The sequence below is a fragment of the Erinaceus europaeus genome, chromosome 13 (genome assembly GCF_950295315.1).
Source record: "Erinaceus europaeus chromosome 13, mEriEur2.1, whole genome shotgun sequence".
Taxonomy (NCBI): domain Eukaryota; kingdom Metazoa; phylum Chordata; class Mammalia; order Eulipotyphla; family Erinaceidae; genus Erinaceus; species Erinaceus europaeus.
The window spans coordinates 91,558,866-91,577,226 of NC_080174.1; the positions used below are offsets into that span (position 1 = coordinate 91,558,866).

At 44.6% G+C, this 18,361-nt stretch overlaps 1 protein-coding gene across 3 annotated transcripts in view; it reads right to left on the reverse strand.

Annotated features, from left to right (window-relative positions):
- Positions 1-18,361, reverse strand: part of VPS13D (vacuolar protein sorting 13 homolog D) — a 267,871-nt gene that overhangs the window by 171,345 nt on the left and 78,165 nt on the right. The window contains exons 35-40 of one of the 3 annotated variants that reach the window (XM_060170882.1): positions 17,319-17,525; positions 16,110-16,199; positions 10,467-10,607; positions 7,797-7,919; positions 4,873-4,947; positions 519-621 (exon numbers count right to left, since the gene is read on the reverse strand). In XM_060170882.1, coding sequence (XP_060026865.1) covers positions 519-621; positions 4,873-4,947; positions 7,797-7,919; positions 10,467-10,607; positions 16,110-16,199; positions 17,319-17,525 — 739 coding nt within the window. Of the gene's footprint in view, positions 1-518; positions 625-4,872; positions 4,948-7,796; positions 7,920-10,466; positions 10,608-16,109; positions 16,200-17,318; positions 17,526-18,361 lie in introns of all 3 variants that reach the window. The other 2 variants (XM_060170884.1, XM_060170883.1) reach the window with 2 other exon arrangements.

The window sequence follows — 18,361 nt, forward strand, 5'->3', positions numbered from 1 at the left end:
TTGGCTTAGATAAACTCTCGTTTATGCTAGGAACTCCACCCAACTCCATCGGGACTGAAGTGTATTTCAGGTCTGAAGATAATTTGGGGTGGGGTAGGGGAAATAGAGGGGCTGGGGGAAGCTGGGAGTTTTGTTCAGAACAATTCTGGAAGAATAATGCGAATCATTTGGTGTGATGACCATTCACAGCTTCTTTTAAAAGGAATGTGGTTGGAGGCTGAGGAGAAAAAACAGGATGGCCTTCTTTACACACCCTACTCACATCTTAATTCGCTTAACTTTTGCTTTAAATGTGACATATGCCAGGATCGAGACCGTCACTTGGGTGTTTCCGGCTCAGCCCCTGCTTCTTTGATCAAAAGTCTGAAGCCAGGACCTCCACCACCAACCTCCACAGGGTGCTGAGATATTACTTCAAATGCCATCTCCTGGAAGGGACAGCCCCTTGCACTGCTGGGCTTGGACATGGCAGTCCCTCATGGCAAGATGGTCTGGGGTGACGGAGCAGTGTTCCTTACCTTGTGGGCGTGGTGGTCAGAGTGGCAAACCACAGTGTGCAACCTGTTTGATTCCTCAGAGCGAAAGGCACAAATGGCTGTCGGCGCTTGGGGGTTTTCATCTCTGCTATGGACAGAAAAAAAGGTATTAGCCTCCCACTCTGTCTGTGTGTCAGGGACCCACCCCACTCCTGGAGACTGTGGCCAATACTGTCTCTTGTGCAAAGGGGCTAAAATGGAGGAGTGAGAGATGGAAATGTCTCAGGAATGTGGACAGATGAATGGCACCTCCAGGGACTTTGCTGCTTGTTCAAGGATGACTTGTCGTCCCACCCTCCCCAGTACTTGGCTGTGCCTTGTGACTCTGCCTAGTCCCCAATTCTGTCACAACTCCTTTTAGCCTTGTCTCAGACAAAGGCATCAAGACCTAATGTGACTGGAGTTAACAAAGAGATGGACCCCACTGCTCCCAAAACATGAACTGTAAGGAATCAAATAGTAGCCAGTTCTAGCACACTTGTTTAAACTTTATGCAAAACATCTGTACTTTAACAAGCCTCACTTTATATAAGGGTTTCACTTGCCATGCCATGCATTTAACAGAATTAAAACACTCTTATCCTCTTAATCTAATAGTTGTTTACTTTCTCTTTGCAGTACCAGAAATAGTTGATCCTGGGGCTTTTAAAATAAAATGGTTAACCTATTTTTTCTTTTTCATATTGGTATTACCACCAGATGCTATAAGTTAATTTTGATGGAGACTACAAAATGAGCACAAAATAGGGTTTCTTTTCACAAGGGCTTCTAACCAAGGAAACCAGAAACACAGATAAGACTATAAATAGTCAAATTCTACAGAGAGCTGACTTGACTGTAAACACTACAAATCCAAGACCCATGTGGCCAGAAGCAGTGCAGTGGAAACAACAACAAAACAACAAAAACCAGGCTGTTCTGCTGCAGGCTCTGCAAAGAGGCTCTGGTTCTTCTTACCCAGCTGACATGCTCACACCATACTCACTACCAACAAGAAAGGGCAGGTCCAACCTTACTACACGCCCGACGTTAAAGCTCAAATAGCTGGGGCCAGGCAGTGGTGCACCTAGTTAAGTGCTCACGTTACAGTGCACAAGGACCCAGGTTTGAGCCCCTGGCCCCTTCCTGCAGGGGAAAGCTTTGCTAGTGGTGAAGCAGGGGGTGCAGGTGTCTCTCTGTCTCTTCCCCTCTCTATCATCCCCTTCCCTCTCGATTTCTGGCTGTCTCTATCCAACAAATAAAGGAAGTCTGGGAAAGACTGCAACTCAAATGGTCTGCACTTGGGAAGCAAACAACATCTCAAGGAGACTGTCCGTTGGACAGCGAGCTCCGCAGGAAAGCTGTTTCCTGCAGGCTAAACCAAGGAGATAACTGTAAAAGACCTGGCTTTCTCCCACCCCTTGAATAAAGCCTGGGACTATATCACAGAGGTTAGTCACTACCACTGCCTCTGCATCTTCTGAATTTTTCTGCAAGTTAATTCTATAAACAGCACAAACTGAAGTTCAATGGCTCAGGGCAGCCTGGGAACCGGTCCTCGGCTAAATGTGTCTCTGGAGCCTCACAGCCACTCCCCAGTGCCGCCCCAAGTAATTCTAAGGTAATCTCTGCCAGGCATAGCCTCTTCACATCGCAATGGTTTCACTTACTCGCCCAGATTTGCTTTTAGAAACTGGCAGTGCTCATTCAAGAGAAAATCATGAATAGCTGTGAGGCTGCAGATGGGTGCGGAGGGGGTGAGAATGTCAGAGGGCGGGGCCAGAGGAGGCGCCCCCTACAGAGCACAGGTGAGATCGCTCCATCACTCCGCTGGGACCCAGGCCCAAGCTCCCAGTCGCCGCCCCATAGAGCACCTGAACAGGGGAGCTTCCTGACCTGTGCTGTGGCGCTGCAGGAAAAGGTGGGGGGGCAGAGCTGTGGAATTGTGCCGGCGTAGATAGCCTTAAGAAAAGGAAAAGAGGGCTGGGGAGACAGAATAATGTTTCTGCAAAACCCCTTCAAGCCTGAGGCTCTGAAGTCCCAGGTTCAATCCCCAGTTCCACCATCAACCAGAGCTGAGCAGTGTTCTGATCTTTCTCACTCTCAGTATCTTTCTCTCTGTATCTACACTTTTTCATTAAAATAAAATAAAAAATATTTTTTAAAAAAAGAAAAAGAGGGAGTCGAGCTGTAGCGCAGGTCTGCAGGTGTCTGTCTTTCTCTCCCCCTCTGTCTTCCCATCTCTCTCCATTTCTCTCTGTCCTATCCAACAACAATGACATCAATAACAGCAACAATAATAACTACAACAATAAAATAATAAGGACAACAAAAAGGGAATAAATAAATATTTTTAAAAGATTAATTTAAAAAAGAAAAAGAAAAAAGGAAAGGAAGAGGAAAGTGGGAATGGGAGGGGAGAAAAGGTTGAGGAGCTGCCTGCAGGCTACGCTGTCTGCAGCACCCTGAGGGCACCCTTCTGTGAGAGCCGCTTGACTGCAGCAGCTAAAAGGCCCACAGTAAAGAGGCCAGATGTGCACGGCATCCCACTGAGAGCCAGGCTGGTTTCCATCTGCCAATCAGATTCAAGAGGAACAGGTGGTAAACGTCTTTGATCATGTTTGAATACAGAATAAAGCGCTAGAAGTCCGCACAAAGACAGTCACAGGTGTGCTGCTCTGGTCAGAGAGCCAGGCACACTCCTTCTGTCCCCAAGCCGCCCTTGTAGATCAGAGGGTCACGGGCTTATCAACGTGCCCTTCTGAGGACAAACTTGCATGGAGGAGAGCTCACAAGTCCGATCTCAGCACCAGAGAACAATCTGCTATCTTCTATAGTCAAGTCCAAATCAGCTGTGACTTTGCCTTTCTCCAGACCACAGGGCAAAACTCTCAAAGTCCGTCGAAAGAACGGCACCACTCTTTGGTGGACTCACAAAATCACTCTCTCAGGACCAGATTCTCAAGGGCTGGTAGAACCCACAGCTCCTCACATCCAACATTGGCTTCAGGTGGCTCCAGCTGAGGGAAACGCTCACACCCCTGGACTAGCTTCTCAGAACGACTTGGACCTCAGACCCTGTGCAGGTGCCTGAGTTCTACATGCAGTTCCGTCTACCAGAAAGGACTTGGTGCCCAAGAGTCAAGCGCCAGGTCTGCTTCTAGCTAGTCATGTCACTGGAGGCGAGAGTCTGCTTGTCTTCATCAGCTCAGCAGAAGCAATGACCTGTTTAGTCTGAAAGGTGAAAGGACTGATACTGAAAAGCTGAGGTACAGAAATCCTTAAGTAAATCTAGACTCAGTCACGGGCTTTCATTGTAATACCCCCGCCCCCCAATCCTTCTCAGTAAAGCCTTCCACCAAACAAAACAGAAACACAGCACTGTGGGCCCAGCTAAAAAGCTCACTGAGTGAGATGCTTTGCCAGGTGAGCAAGCCAGCTTCAACCTTGACTCCCAATCCATTGAAGAGAACTTCAGTGCTGTGGTGTCTGTCTCTCTCTCTCCCACACATTCTCTCTCTCTCTCCTCCATCCCTCTTTTATCTTTCTGTCATCTACCTGAAAAAGTCATCCTGGAACAGTGAAGGGATGTGGAGGCAGAAGAGATGGAAAAGGAGGAAGCAGAAGAGAAATGAGGGATGGACACACAGACACACACACAAACACACACAGAGAGACACACACACACATAGTATCCTGTGTATCATCAGCCCTGTCTTGAATTCCAGCTGGAGAAAGCCCAAATGACCTTTGTAACAAAATTTATCATGGTGGTGCCAGTAAGATGGCTCACCTGAGAGTGTGACTGCCTGCTTTGAACCCGGCTGCAACTGGTGTGTGTGTGCGCGTGTACGTATTTCATTTCTAGCTCCAAAACACCTCAGTGCAATTCTGAAGACATGAACATTCGTGTCAAAGCACGAATTTACTGGGAAACACTTTCACAGCTCTGTCCCCATTCACTAGAGCTTCTTGCCCATAAATTATTAACATAAGAATGAATGTTCCTACGAACAAAGCCTGCTGGATGGAGGATGCCATTCTTCTATTTAGATACTTCTCACTGTGCCCAGTAAGCTCTGAAGTCAAGCCTTTCTGCATAAAGTGGATCCCATTCCCTAGAGGGTCAAAGCAGATGGAAGAGACTAAGAACCAACACATCTTACTTCTCACATCAGGTGCACTCTACGTATCAGCTGGCAGCTTTCTCTCCGGCTGCTAGAGCCACGGACTCATGGGCACTGGGTGTGTGCCCCCCCCCCCCCAGCTCAGCTCCCATTCGCAGAACATGGATGTGTGCATAAGGCAGTTCTTAAAGCAGGAGAGGAAAGCAAGTCCTCGCTTGGCTGTACCGTACCTCTAGCATAGACCTGGTGTTCTAGGTTAGTCAGACTGGCTGTGCTCCTAGTTCTAAGGTAGACAAGGGGGAGGCCTGGGAGACAGGAGAGACAAAGTTAGAGGGTGAGAACAAACAGCGAGTAGGAGACACCTCCAGTACAGGCATGGGCAGAGCACATGACAGCAAGCATCATGCAGCTGCACGGTCATTCCCTTCAGGAAGTACTTGGTGCTACCAAGGAACTGGACGCCAAGTTAGCAGACATTCCACAGTGGATCTTACTGTGTGTGTCGGCAGTGTTCAAAGTAACATGCTCCTTTTTTCTTTTCCTTTTTTTTTTTTTGGGTGAAAAACTCAGAAATGCATTCAGCATTCTTTTTTTTTTTTTTTTTAAACAGAATGACAGTTTTCTGAGAAGTTTTTAATTCAAAGCATGGATATTCTAAAACGGCAATACAAGGTCACCAAGACCAATCAGTCTGGTTTTAGTGAAAGCTGCTCCACTGCGGTTGGGAGAGGTGGCAGCAGCGTAGTGCTAATCCCACTTGGTTTTCAAATGCTTCAAGTGGAAATCAGTCTGTTTCCACGTTTGTACAGTCTCTAAGTAAGAAGTTATCACAGAGTAGTATTTATATTCTAGATTAAAGACAGAGGTGCTTAGAAGATAATTTACTTTCCCATAGAAATATCCTTGGAATATAAAATCAATGAATTCAATAAGGTACCATGCTGTTGAAGTTTACCTGCAGAATCTCAGCCCTTACTGAACAAAGCCCACAATTATGTCAAAATGAAGCCATTCTTTTCTTTCCCCTGCTAAAGAAACAATGAGAAATCAGCAGCTCCCATAGGCTGATTTTCACATGAAGTATTTCTATTTTAAGGGCTCATTTTGAAGCTGGCCTGAATAAAATACACAATGTGGGGGGGGCAGGCTGTGGTAAAATGATCTTGAATAAGACCAGAGACATTATGACCCATTCAATCAGGTTCTAACCTATTCACTTTCAAAAAAAACATTCAACAATTATTTTTGTAGGTCTGTTAGAAAATACAATCCCTTTGCGATACTACCCCCCAGGAATTTCCCATGGAAAAAAAGAGGTTTGGAAATTTAGGTACATTAATTACACCTGATTAAAAGGCTCATTTTAGACTCTTTCCCTTTAAAGTCTAAGTAACCAGAAAAAAAAAAATTGTAAGTGAATAAAAACTCAGCCTTAATTTAGCAGTGGCATAAAAAAGAAGGAAACTTTAGGGAAGACTGAGAAAAATCCTTACTTGGAAGCCTGAACACCAGGTATTGTGGCACCAGCAAACTCGAAATCTAAGATACACTACACAAATAATTTTTTTGATAAATACTCTCCAGTACACATCATATATTACAAAAGATTATTTAGAGTTTGGGGAAGGGTGACTGTTTTGACATTCCCCTGACACACACATCATGTCGGGATGGTCAGAAGAACCAGAGTGAAGCTGATGATATCTGCAAAGTCTGGCTCCTAAGCAAATGACCTTGAAGATTCAAAAGCAACAGCCTGAGAAAACAAAGAGCAAACACAGCTGACATTTCCTTGTCCCGATTCTAGAAGCACAAGGCAGAAAGTCAAGTGAGACACCCTGAGGAGAGACAGACCAATTCAGATACTTCATACACTAAGAAAAAGCCATTTTCCCATGACAATTTTGCAGGTCAGATGGAATACTTAAGTATTCAGGAGCTATATGAAGTCCAGCCAAGACTTCTCAAAGAGACCATACTGAGAGAGTTGGGGCTGACTTGGGTTTGGATGACAATGGCTTGTGGAACAACTAAGGACCATGCAGTGGGCCATCACAATCTCTCCAGCTCTGAAGATATCAGAGCTCCATGGTGAAGCATTAAATAAGGAAAGAAAACATCATTAGCAGAGAGCAAATGGACTCCTCTTTCTTCACAAGTCAGGGCATTTTGCTTTTTTTAAACTTCACGAGCAATGCAGGGCTCCCTTTTAACCGTTGTCCACATGGGGTCCTGCCCTCCTGTTCATGAATATACTCAAATACCACATCTTTGATTTAGAAGACTACAAGATATCTTTTAAAATACAGGTGAAAATCAATGTTGTGCCTCTTTGTAAAACAAATTGACCAGTGGCTGACCCTCATGTATTTTTTTTTTTTTTTTTTTTGCCACCATGGTTATTGCTGGGGCTTGCAACTAGCACTACGAATCAACCTGGTGGCCATTTTTTTCCTTTCTTTCTAATTTTTATTAGACAGGATAGAGACAAATTGAAAGGGGGTGGGAGATAGAGGGCAAGAAAGACAGACACCTGCGTGCCCCTGCAGGTGAGGAACAGGAGCTCAAACCCTGGTCCCTGTGAGTGATAAAATGTGCACTTTCACCGGGCGTACCACCGCCCGGCCCCCCAACCTTGATGCATTTTTCAGGGGCAGCACTTCATACAAAATGGTACTAGGATTTAAGGAGGATGCTGCAGATCATTTCTTTGTAATTTTTTTTTTTTATCTTTATTTATTGAATAGATAGCCAGGAATTGAGAGGAAGGGGGAGATAGAGAGGGAGAGAGACACCTGCAGGCCTGCTTCACTGCTTGTGAAGCTTCCCCCTGCAGGTGGGGACCAGGAGCTTGAACCCAGGTCCTTGCACACTGTAGTGTGTGTGCTTAATCAGGTGCACCAACATCTGGCCCCTACTGCAGGTCACTTCTCTCCCAGTGAAATGGAATAAAAGTTTAGTAGTTTGTGCCAGGAAAAAAATCCTTCCTACAAAGACTAAAGCAGAACTACAGAAGACAGTAAAAATTTACTGTGGGTTTTTTTTTTTTTTTTTTCATTCCATAGAAAATGATGGTTCAATTTGGATTTCTCAGTGAAGCATGGCATTGTCGGTCAACATTATTAAGTCAGACATGTGCAGAGAAAAATCTTACTTTGTCCAAAGCACGGAGGATCCACTGAAGAGCCCATCCAGTCTTCTGACGTGGTTGAATCACTTTCTTTGTCCTGCTTACAGTAATCTGCCATCCATGATTCCTTGGTACTCCTATACTGGTCTAAAAAGAATTCCCCCAAAGAGATCAAAAACGAGAAAAGATTGAGGGGTCAAATCAAGTCATTTCAACTTAGCAAAACAACCTTTTATTGAATGCGTAACTACATGTTAGGCACTCTGCTAGATTCTGAGAAAGTTTATCCCCCGGAGAACCTCATATTCTGCTGGAAGAAATTAATGTTAACAAAACAACAATTACCACAATGTGAAAGGAGCTAAAAAAGATATAAACAAATTCTCTGGGAACACAGAATGAGGAAAGATTTATTCCTCTTTGGCAAAAATAGGAGAGTTTACATCAAAGTCCACAGGAGTCTTTACAACGGTGAGTGTCTCTATTCTGGGTTTCCAAGGTTCAGTAGAGGCTTAGAATTTCACAGTGGGGTGGTGGATGGAGGGAGAGTAAGCCAGGCAGAGAGGACAGCGTGATGAAAAGACATGAAAGCTTAGGGAGCACTGAAAATGACAGTGTGATTCTGTCACAGAGAGTGGGCAGCAGCACAGCAAAGACATCTACAGCACAGACTTCATGTGGGAAGAGAGAGACCAGTGAGGAGGCTAACCCTAAGCTGGCAATTTTCCTGAACTGATTTTTGTTATTTTGAGAGAACAATTTTAGTTCTGATGGCAGGTGAATAAAAATAATTATGATGCGCCTGGACGAAGACCTGTTATAACTAAGATATCAGACTTTTTAGGGAAATAAGTATTGATTTCTAGTATTTAAGCCCAAGGTAAAAGAGATTTACCTAAATACGAAAAGAACGCAGAAAGATTTTTGGGGTGTCAGCAACAGAATTAAGGAAGAAACTGAAGTTTAAATAGAAGTAGAATGGCAATGTGGGTAAAGGCAGATCAGTGACACTGGTTTCAGTGGCAGCATCAGCAAGTCTGGGAGTTAAACACCCAGTTGGGAAACAGAATACTAACATGGTATTACAAACCTGGAAGTTGTCTAGAAAAGACAGGAAGCAGATTTACTGCGATGAGCACTGGACAGTGTACACAAATATCAAATCGTCGCTAAACAGCCGTAACTGAAATGACATATGCTGACTGCACTTTAGTAAAAATGTGCAGCCCCACCTGCACTGCTGATAGGTGTGCCTTCTGGAAGGTGTGGCCTTGTTTAGTAGAGACTTTTAAACCTCTACCCCAGACTGCATTTAAACCCCCAGATGCACAGCATAAGAAAGAATCTAGCATGGTAAACAACATAGAAGGATCAGAGAACAATCTACTGCAACATGGGTGGCAATTAATAAAGACTGACCCTCTTACACAGTGGTTTTTAACATGGGGGAATCAGTAAACCTACGGTCTCATTCTACATCAGACTCTGACATAAAGTGAGGCAAAGATAAGCGTCAATCCCATTCATACACTGAGTCAAGTTCCCAGATTAGCAATAGTATGTTATCACTCAGATAACTGCAATATTGCCAAACATTAGACTGTGTGGATCACTAATTCAAACAGTGAGAATTTCCACAGTAGTTAAGTATGGCCTGACTGTAAGTTAAGGTTACTCCCTTTTCAGAGGATGTGAATACAGCATATTTGGTTTCACATCATCAGTTGCAGAAAAGCATCAGTTGCAGAAAAGTATTTCACTACTGTAAGAGAATCCTTCGGGGGCCAGATGCTGGTGCACCTGATTAAGGAATGTTTACACATTCCAGCGAGCAAGCACCCAGGTTCAAGCCCTCAGTCCTTACATACAGGAGGAAGTTTCAGGTGTGGTGAAACAGTACTGCAGGTGTCTTTCTGTTCCTGTCTATGCCCCATTCCCTCTCAATTTCACTGTCTCTATCCAAAATAAATAAATAAAATTTTAAAAAGTACTCTTGGAGCAGACACCATTACCCTGGCAACCCTTCCTCTCAGTACTTTCAGAGTTAGATTGAAATGATACTTCATGGGGGAAAGTACCAGTTATCCTCCTATAATGACACAAAGTTATACCAATTAATAATTATTTGTAGGGGCCACGTGGTGGTGTACCTGGTTGAGAGCATGTCCCTGTTCAAGCCTCAGACTCCCCACCTATAGTGGGCAAACTTCATGAGAGGTGAAGTCTCTTTCTGTCTCTGTCTCCTTCTCTATCTCCCCCTTCCATCTCAATTGCTCTCTGTCTCTATCCAAAATTTAAAAAAATAAAAATGAATGCTTTTGTAAATACCTTGAGAGAAATGAGTTCTAAATTCACTTCTAGAGGTGTTTCTCTCCTCTAAATTCACTTCTAGAGCATTAAACAAAACCTCAGTGACCATGCATCACGAGGAGGAAAGTCAACAGGGACATTTACATTTTCCAAACCGTCTTAAGTTCTGCTTGATCACCGAAAGCACTCATAGGAAATGCTCATTCCAGAGCACAGATCGACAAGAATTAGATGGTGGGTTCAGCAGAAGAGCAGCCGTGATGAATAAGCGATGCCTGGCATGCATGAGGCCCATGTATTTATGAAACCAGGGTTCACACCCTTCCACACAAGAGAAAAAAACCCTGAAAGACTCCAGTCTTCTGCCGACAGCTGTCCACTCACCAATCAGTACAGAGGTAATGTTGATATCCAGCCGGAACTTGGCCTTAGCTTCCAGCTTCAGCCGAGGAGGATGGAGACGACTAGCTGATTGCTGTTGCCAGGATACGGAACACGGCCAGGGCTCAATAAACGGTTCCCAGCCTACAGGAAGCAAGACATCTGTTGAGCAGATAGCAAGTGTTTATAGGACAAACTATAGCTTTCTAGTTTTCTATTTCTACTTTGATTTCACAATGAGAGCACTACCTTCAGCTACAGGTCACCCGACAGATGTCCACTCTGTCTAGAGGGAACCAGCGGAGGAGAATATACACATCTGTCCACCAGGGCTTGGCAGAATGGGATAAAGAAGGGTGGGGAACACACAGGTCCTCCTGCACTGCAGAGCAGGGAGAAACTTTTACAACTGACTCAAGATGGAAGGAGAATCTCAGTTTGAAAAAGCCCTAACAGTAGCTGGAATAATAAAGTCAACTCTCCTGACATCATGAACCCATTGTTTGAATGAGCAGGAAAACCTAGAAATTCCTTAACTTGTTTTTCATGCTTTTTTATGTTAAAATAAGTCCTAGGGACAAAAAGGCATGTAAACAACCTATCTGTAGCACATTATCAATGCTTATGTACGGCTTAAAGGCCAACGTTACTGCAAATAACCATGATTTTGCCTGAGAGCGCAGGATGTCATGGGCCTGGAAGCAGCACAGCAGGTAGAGGGCTGGACTGATGGAAAAGATGTCCTGAGTCCAGTCCCCAGTGCTCGGGCCAGAAAGCTGCTCTGCTTCTCTCTGTTGGTCTCATTCTCACTCTCCCTCACATAAATAAATATTTTTAAATTAAAAAAAATTTTTTTTAGTATCTTTATTAAGTGGATCGAGATGGCCAGAAATTGAGAGGAAGGGGGAGATAGAGAGGAAGAGAGACAGAGAGACACCTACAGCCCTGCTTCACCACTCATGAAGCTTTCCTCCTGCAGGTGGGGACCAGGGGCTTGAACCTGGTTCCTGGCGCACTGTAATGTGTGCACTCAGCCAAGCGTGTCACCACCTGGCCCCTAAAATAATTTCTTTAAAATTTTTTTTTACTTATTTATTTGTTATTGGATAGAGACAGAGAGAAATTAAGAGAGAAGGGAAAGATAGAGAGGAAGAGAGATAGAGAGACGCCTGCAGACCTGATTCACCGCCTGTGAAGCTACTCCTCTGCAGGTGGGGAGCTGGGGGGCTTGAACAAGTATCCTTATGCCGGTCCTTGCACTTTTCGCCACGTGCGCTTAACCTGCTGCTCTACCGCCTGACTCCCTCAAATAAGTATTTTTAAGATGTCAAGTTCCTTTGAAGTACAAGGGATTTCCAGTACCTCAGACTTTCCTCTTCACCAACCCTCTCTCACCCAATCTCAGGTAAACATTAGCTCTTTTTTTTTTTTTAAGATTTTATTTATTTATGAGAAAGATAGGAGAAAGAAAGACTCAGACATCACTCTGGCACATGTGCTGCTAGGGATCGAACTTGGGACCTCATGCTTGAGAGTCCAAAGCTTTATCACTGTGCCACCTCCCAGACCACACACATTAGTTTTTTTGTTGCTGTTTTTTTTTTTTTTTTTTGCCTCCATGGTTATCGCTGGGGCTCAGTGCCTGCACTAGGAATCCACTGTTCCTGGAGGCCTTTTTTTTCCCCATTTTTGTTGTCGTTATTGTTACTGTTGCCACTGATGTTGTTGTTGTTGGATAGGACCGAGAGAAATTGAGAGAGGAGGGGAGACAGAGAGGGGACAAGAAAGATAGACACAGGAGTCGGGCGGTAGTGCAGCGGGTTAAGCGCATGTGGCGCAAAGAGCAACGACCAGCATAAGGATCCCGGTTCGAGCCCCTGGCTCCCCACCAGCAGGGGAGTCGCTTCACAAGCAGGGAAGAAGGTCTGCAGGTGTCTGTCTTTCTCTCCCCCTCTCTGTCTTCCCCTCCTTTCTCCATTTCTCTCTGTCCTATCCAACAACGACATTAATAACTACAACAATAAAACAACAAGAGCAACAAAAGAAAATAAATATTTTTTTTAATAAAAGAAAGAAATATAGACACTGGCAGACCTGCGTGTGAAGCAACTCCCCTGCAGGTGGGGAGCCAGGGCCTCAAACCTGGATCCTTACACCAGTCCTTGCACTTTGCACCATGTGCGCTTAACCCGCTGTGCTACCCCCACATCAGGGTTTTTGCTGGGACTTTGCACCTGCATGATTACACTGCTCACAACAGACTTTTTTTTTTCTGTTTGTTTCCAGATAAAGGAGAACAGAAATAGAGGGAGGGAGGGAGGGAGGGAGGGAGGGAGGGAGGGAGGGAGGGAGACAGAGACAGAGAGAGACAGAAAGGAAATGCCACAGTCCCGTTCTCCGGGTATGGTCAGGCCTCGAGTTCAAGCCCTGGTTCGTGGAGAAGTATGCACTCCACCAGGCAAAGGAGCTCCCACCCCTTAACTGCAGTGTCCTCACAAGTAGGAGCAGCACTTCTATTTGCTATTATTATCATTTTAATTATTATATTGCAGTGGATAGAGACAGAGAGAAATTGAGAGGGAAAAGAGAGATGCAGAAAGAGGGACACTTGCAGCTCTACTTCACCACTTGTGAAGCTGTCCCCGTCCAGGGAGGATGGGGGCTTTGAACCTGTGTCCTTGCACATGGTAACGTGCGCTCTCAAGCAGGTGTGCCACTGCCCGGCCCCAGGAGCCGCACTTCTCTGAGCAGTCTGTACTTGTCCCTCATACACAGAGGCAGGAAATTCCCCACAGTGCAGACCTAGAAGCAGGCTGCTGGGTTACTGAGAACACTCGGACTTCACTTTGTGAGTCTTGCCAAATTACGTCCAAAGTTATTTGTGAACAGTGCTCGAGCAAGAAATGAGAACTCTACAGCTCACATCTTTCCCACACTTCATGTTTCCTATTGGGTTGAATGATAAAAATGGTATGTCGTTGTAGTTATACTTGTGGGGTCTTTTTTTTAATTTGCTTTTTTCCCTTTTTGAAGCCCTTGTTTTATTGTTGTTGTTGTTACTGATGTCATCATTGTTGGATAGGGCAGAGAGAAATAGAGAGAGGAGGGGAAAACAGAGAAGGGGAGAGAAAGACACCTGCAGACCTGCTTCACCGCCTGAAGCGACTCCCCTGCAGGTGGGGAGCCGGGGGCTCTGAACTGGGATTCTTACGCTGGTCCTTGTGCTTTGCACCATATGAGCTTAACCCACTGCACTACCGCCCGACCCCTAGTTTATACTTGTGTCTTAAAGATTTATTTTACTTCTCTCTTTTTTTTTTATTGGCTAGAGACAGAGAGAAATTGAGAGGGGAGGGGAGGAAAGGAGAAGGAGAGAGACAGAGAGACATTTGCAGCCCTGCTTCACCACTTGTGAAGCTTTCCCCCTGCAGGTGGGGACCAGGGGACTGAACTCAAGTCTCTGCGCACTGTAGTGTGTATGCTTAACCAGGTGCACCACCGCGTGGCCCCCTTGTTTCTGTTTTTTTAAGCATGGAAATAAAAATGTTTTATTGAAAATGAAAGCACAGGCTAGTAAAGCAAACGGAATAACTAGAAAGGGGATTCTTCAAACTGGGATAGTGTCGTCGATAAAGTTCAAAAACACACACTCCTCCAAAGGAGTGGCTTGGGCTAAACAGAGATGGGAGGCACACTGTTTTACTGATTTTATATTAGGCAGAGAGAGTCTTACACAAGTGAGGAAGGAGAGAGGGAAGTCAATGCACCGCTCCAGTCCACATGGCCCTGGAGTCACCAAACCAGGAGCCACAGGTGAGCAACCACTCGAGCAACCACTCAGGCTCTGTGAGGAGTCGTGAGGTTTTTGCTTGGTTCCCTGGTTTACTTTCTATTCATCTCCAGGACTTCAGGTTGGCATTTCCAAAAAGAAAAAGTAAGACAGAGAGGTAGAAAGAAAAGGAAAGACATGACAGCACTCAAGTTTCCTCCAATGTAGTAGGAGGCGGGGCCAGACCTAGGTCACCTCATGGTCACCTCATGGCAAAGCAGTGCATCCATCACCCAAGGGATCCATTTCCCCAGCCTTTACTGTAGTTGTCAAAGGCTCAGCTTTTTCAAAGCCAATTAATTTTGAGGCTTTTTCTTTTCAAATATATGCAATCAGCCATAGACTGTGGTTTATCAATACAAACCCAAACCCAACATGCAACATAAGACGTATTAGTCTTGGGGATGGGTGGTGGCACACCGGGTTGAGCGCACATGTCACAGTGTGCAGGGGGTTTGAGCCCCTGGTCCCCGCTTGCAAGGAGAAAGCTTCACAAGCCGTGAAGCAAGGCGGCAAGTGTCTCTGTCTGTCTCCCTCTCTATCGCCCCCTCCCCTCTCGATTTCTGGCTGTCCCTATCCAATAAATAAAGAAAGAAATTTTCAAAAAAAAAGACTGATTTGTCTTCTCACGCCATTTATCACTTAAAACCTGAATGTGTTCAGAGAACTTGAAAAGCAAGCAATAGCTGCTCTGAGAACATAAATGATTCTTGGAACACTAGCTAACACCTGCCATATGAGCTTCTCTCAGCTAAGGAGACTTGGGCTAAAGAGTATCACCTCTAAATGAATCCAGAACACAGAGGGGGAAATGCAGCTCATGTAAACGTAAGTGTGGCATGGCACTAAAACAGCCAGCGACAGCCAAATGAACGGAGGCCCAGTTTGCCATCGAAATCCAAGGGAAGAATCCCCCCCCCCCTGCCCCGGCCTAAGCCTTAGATGGCACAACACTACTTTGGTTACTTTACCCCACCTGCCCAAGTCTCTTTCAAGGCACAGAATTCCACAGTTCAAACAGCTCTACCCTGGCCTCCGATGGCTTCTGAATATTGACTTGTATGGGCCTGTTGCCCATGTGTCCCAGTGGAAGGAAAGAACAGAAAAATGCCTTGCAGTCTGACTCGGCTTGAAATCTCTGCAATGGAAACTGATATGGTAGACTGTGTGTTACCACTGACTTGGGGTCTTCTCATGACACAAGCAAGCCCTGTAGGGAGTGAGGAGCCTCGAAACTTAAAATGTCTGAGCACAAATCATCTTTGGAATTTAGCTACTACCCAAGCCAGTTAAGTCCTTCTCTCTTGAGCAGTTTCACTCTTTGGAATGAGACAAAGTCCATGATTCAACTATGAAAACGCTTCTTTAAAAATGATTCTGTTGCAACATGTCAGATATGTTTTTAGAAAAATGTAAAATCTTGGGGCTGGGTAGCGGTGCACCTGGTGGACCACACACATTACAGTGCTCAAGGACCCGGGTTCAAGCCCCCAACCCCCACCTGCAGGGGGAAAGCTTTGTGAGTGGTTAAACAGTTCTGCAGGTTTCTCTCTGTTTCTCTCCCTCTCTGTCTCCCCCTGCCCTCTCAATTTCTAGCTATCTCTATCCAATAAATAATTAAAGATAATAAAGAAAAAAAATTAAAGGAAAAAAAAAGTGGAACTTCTCTATCTTGAGTGCGTATGCAGCCATTTGTTTTCAGTCTTTCCCTACCCTACCCCAGCTCCTTTCCCTCACACAAAATCTAGGTAGAAACGGGCCCAGGTAAACACTAAGGTGTGTTTTAAAACCCCGAGGCAATATATGCTAATAGTCACCTGACAAAGCACGGTTATAATAGTCTCCAGAAACGGTGAAGTGGGCATAGCCCTCAGGACTCATCCTTACACGCTGGAGGAAATTCAGTCCTGCAATGGAAGCAGAATGGTCGGGGAGGGGCAGAGACAAGCAGACACACCACAGATACAGCTGCTGATAGTGGCCACAGGGAAACACACACAAAATCGGCATTTTCTTCACCTCAGATTTTTTTTTACATGAATTTTTATTTTTTTTTTTAATGTTGCATTAAAATATAATTTGTCACAGTGAGGTTGGCAGTGTTTGAGGAAAGCCTCCTTGGCCTGCCCTCAGAGTCCTAGATCTTGCACCCAGGCCTAGCTGAAACCTGGGGGAACATTAAAAGAAAAAAAACAATTCTGTGTAAAAATGTGAGAACAATGCAGGATAGTCATGTCCTGATAAATATTAGCTAATATTTTGGCTCACCATAGAATAATAATCTAATTATTTTCTGCAGAAAGGGTACTGTGGAAACAGCCAAAATTCCAGTTGTAACTTTGAATCAAAAGGCTCTTGTGATGCCCAGAACACAGGGAAAAGAAAACACTACAATGTATAAAAGGTCAAGTTAAATCCCTAGAAGCAAAACTATCTGCAGAGACAGACAAGGTCAAGACAATGGAAAATTGTCATTTATGTATTCTCCTTAGATGCTTCAGTTTAGCATAGTCTTTCCACAGAAAGAACTGGTCCTTACTCTATTGAAAGGCAGCTCAAGAATGAACACAGCTTGACTTCTTACATAGCCCCACTGAACGGACTCTGAGGACCGCTGTCTAGTGTGTCTGCACTTTTTCACTTTCAAAAGCTAAATAGGGTGGAAGCAATATTTCCAGCGCTTATCACCTGAATGTTTGCAACAAGAGACTTGCTACAGCCTTTAGATACATAGCAGCCTAAGCACAGCAGAGACGTCATAAATTATATAGTGAAGAGCTGTTAAAATACAGAAGTTTCCTCAGTGACAATTTCTATCATTCCCATCTGTAGGCTGATGGCCACAGATGGCAAATAAATGTTTCCTTAAGATACAAATAACGAAAAACATATGCAAACTCATTATCTAAATTTCATCTGAGTTATTAAGCAGAAAGCATGAACAACATAAAAAATGACAGGCCTCTAAAACCTTAGCAGTCAGTGAGAGTATTCATGTTCAAGCTGCAAATCAGGAAAATACTCACGAGCAAAGGTGAGCTCAGCGAGAGGGACGTCGCAATCCATACAGTCATCGATAAAACAGATGCAGACGCTCTCAGCTTTTATCTCCACTCCAGAGATCAACTGTGCCGACGTGGCCCCTGGGCTCTCCCGGCTGTCAGAGGCCAGGGAAAGAGACTTCAGAGGCTCAGCATTCTTAAACAACCAGCTTGCTGCCTTCTTTAATTGGCCTTCAAAGAAATTAAAAGCTGATCAGTTCAACCAGTTCCCACAGCAACTCAAACAACTCAGAAGAAATGGAGACAGAAAAGTTTCTAAGGACCTACTGGACAGCCCAAAAGAACCTTGATCCCAAATGTATTCTTAAACTTAAAAGAGGGAAGAAAAAAGAAAAAAGCCCCAGTATAATCATGAGAATTCTCGTTTAAGTCCTAAAACAAGGCCCTCTTTGTGTGCACCTCCCACTTGAGTTCACCACACCTTTCACGCTCTGGCTCGTGATCCCTGTAGGATGTCACCCCTCTACAGTATCTGTTCCAGGGGAGAAGGGGAAAGAAAGGGATGTGAATTCTAGGTGCCACTCAGCAGCTGAGCACCATATCTCACTCTGGAGTTTTGCATGTGCTGTTGTGTTGAGCTGTTGTGTTGCGCTGTTGTGCACGTGCTGTTGTGCACGTGCTGTTATGTGGTGCTGTTGTGCTATGTCTCTTAGTCTGCTTATGCTTTCTCATCTCAACCAATCACTGATGTTTTGAGAACAAAAAGCAGCAAATGTGGCACAAGTAGAATATACAACTGTGAAGTGACAGCCCCTTTCACATAGGGTCAAAAGCTAAAGAAAAGGAAGAATAAGGAAAAAAAAAAACAGAAAAGAAAAGCAACGTGTGTGTGTGTGTGTGTGTGTGTGTGTGTGTGTGTGTGTGTGTGTGTGTGTGTGTGTGTGTGTTCACAGGTCAGGCTGTGAACCATGCTAAGTGTTTATGGGAATGGGCTGTGAGATAACAGGGCCTAGATTCTATTCTGGCACTTACTAACCACCGGCTTTTGAGCAAGCTTCTTTACATCT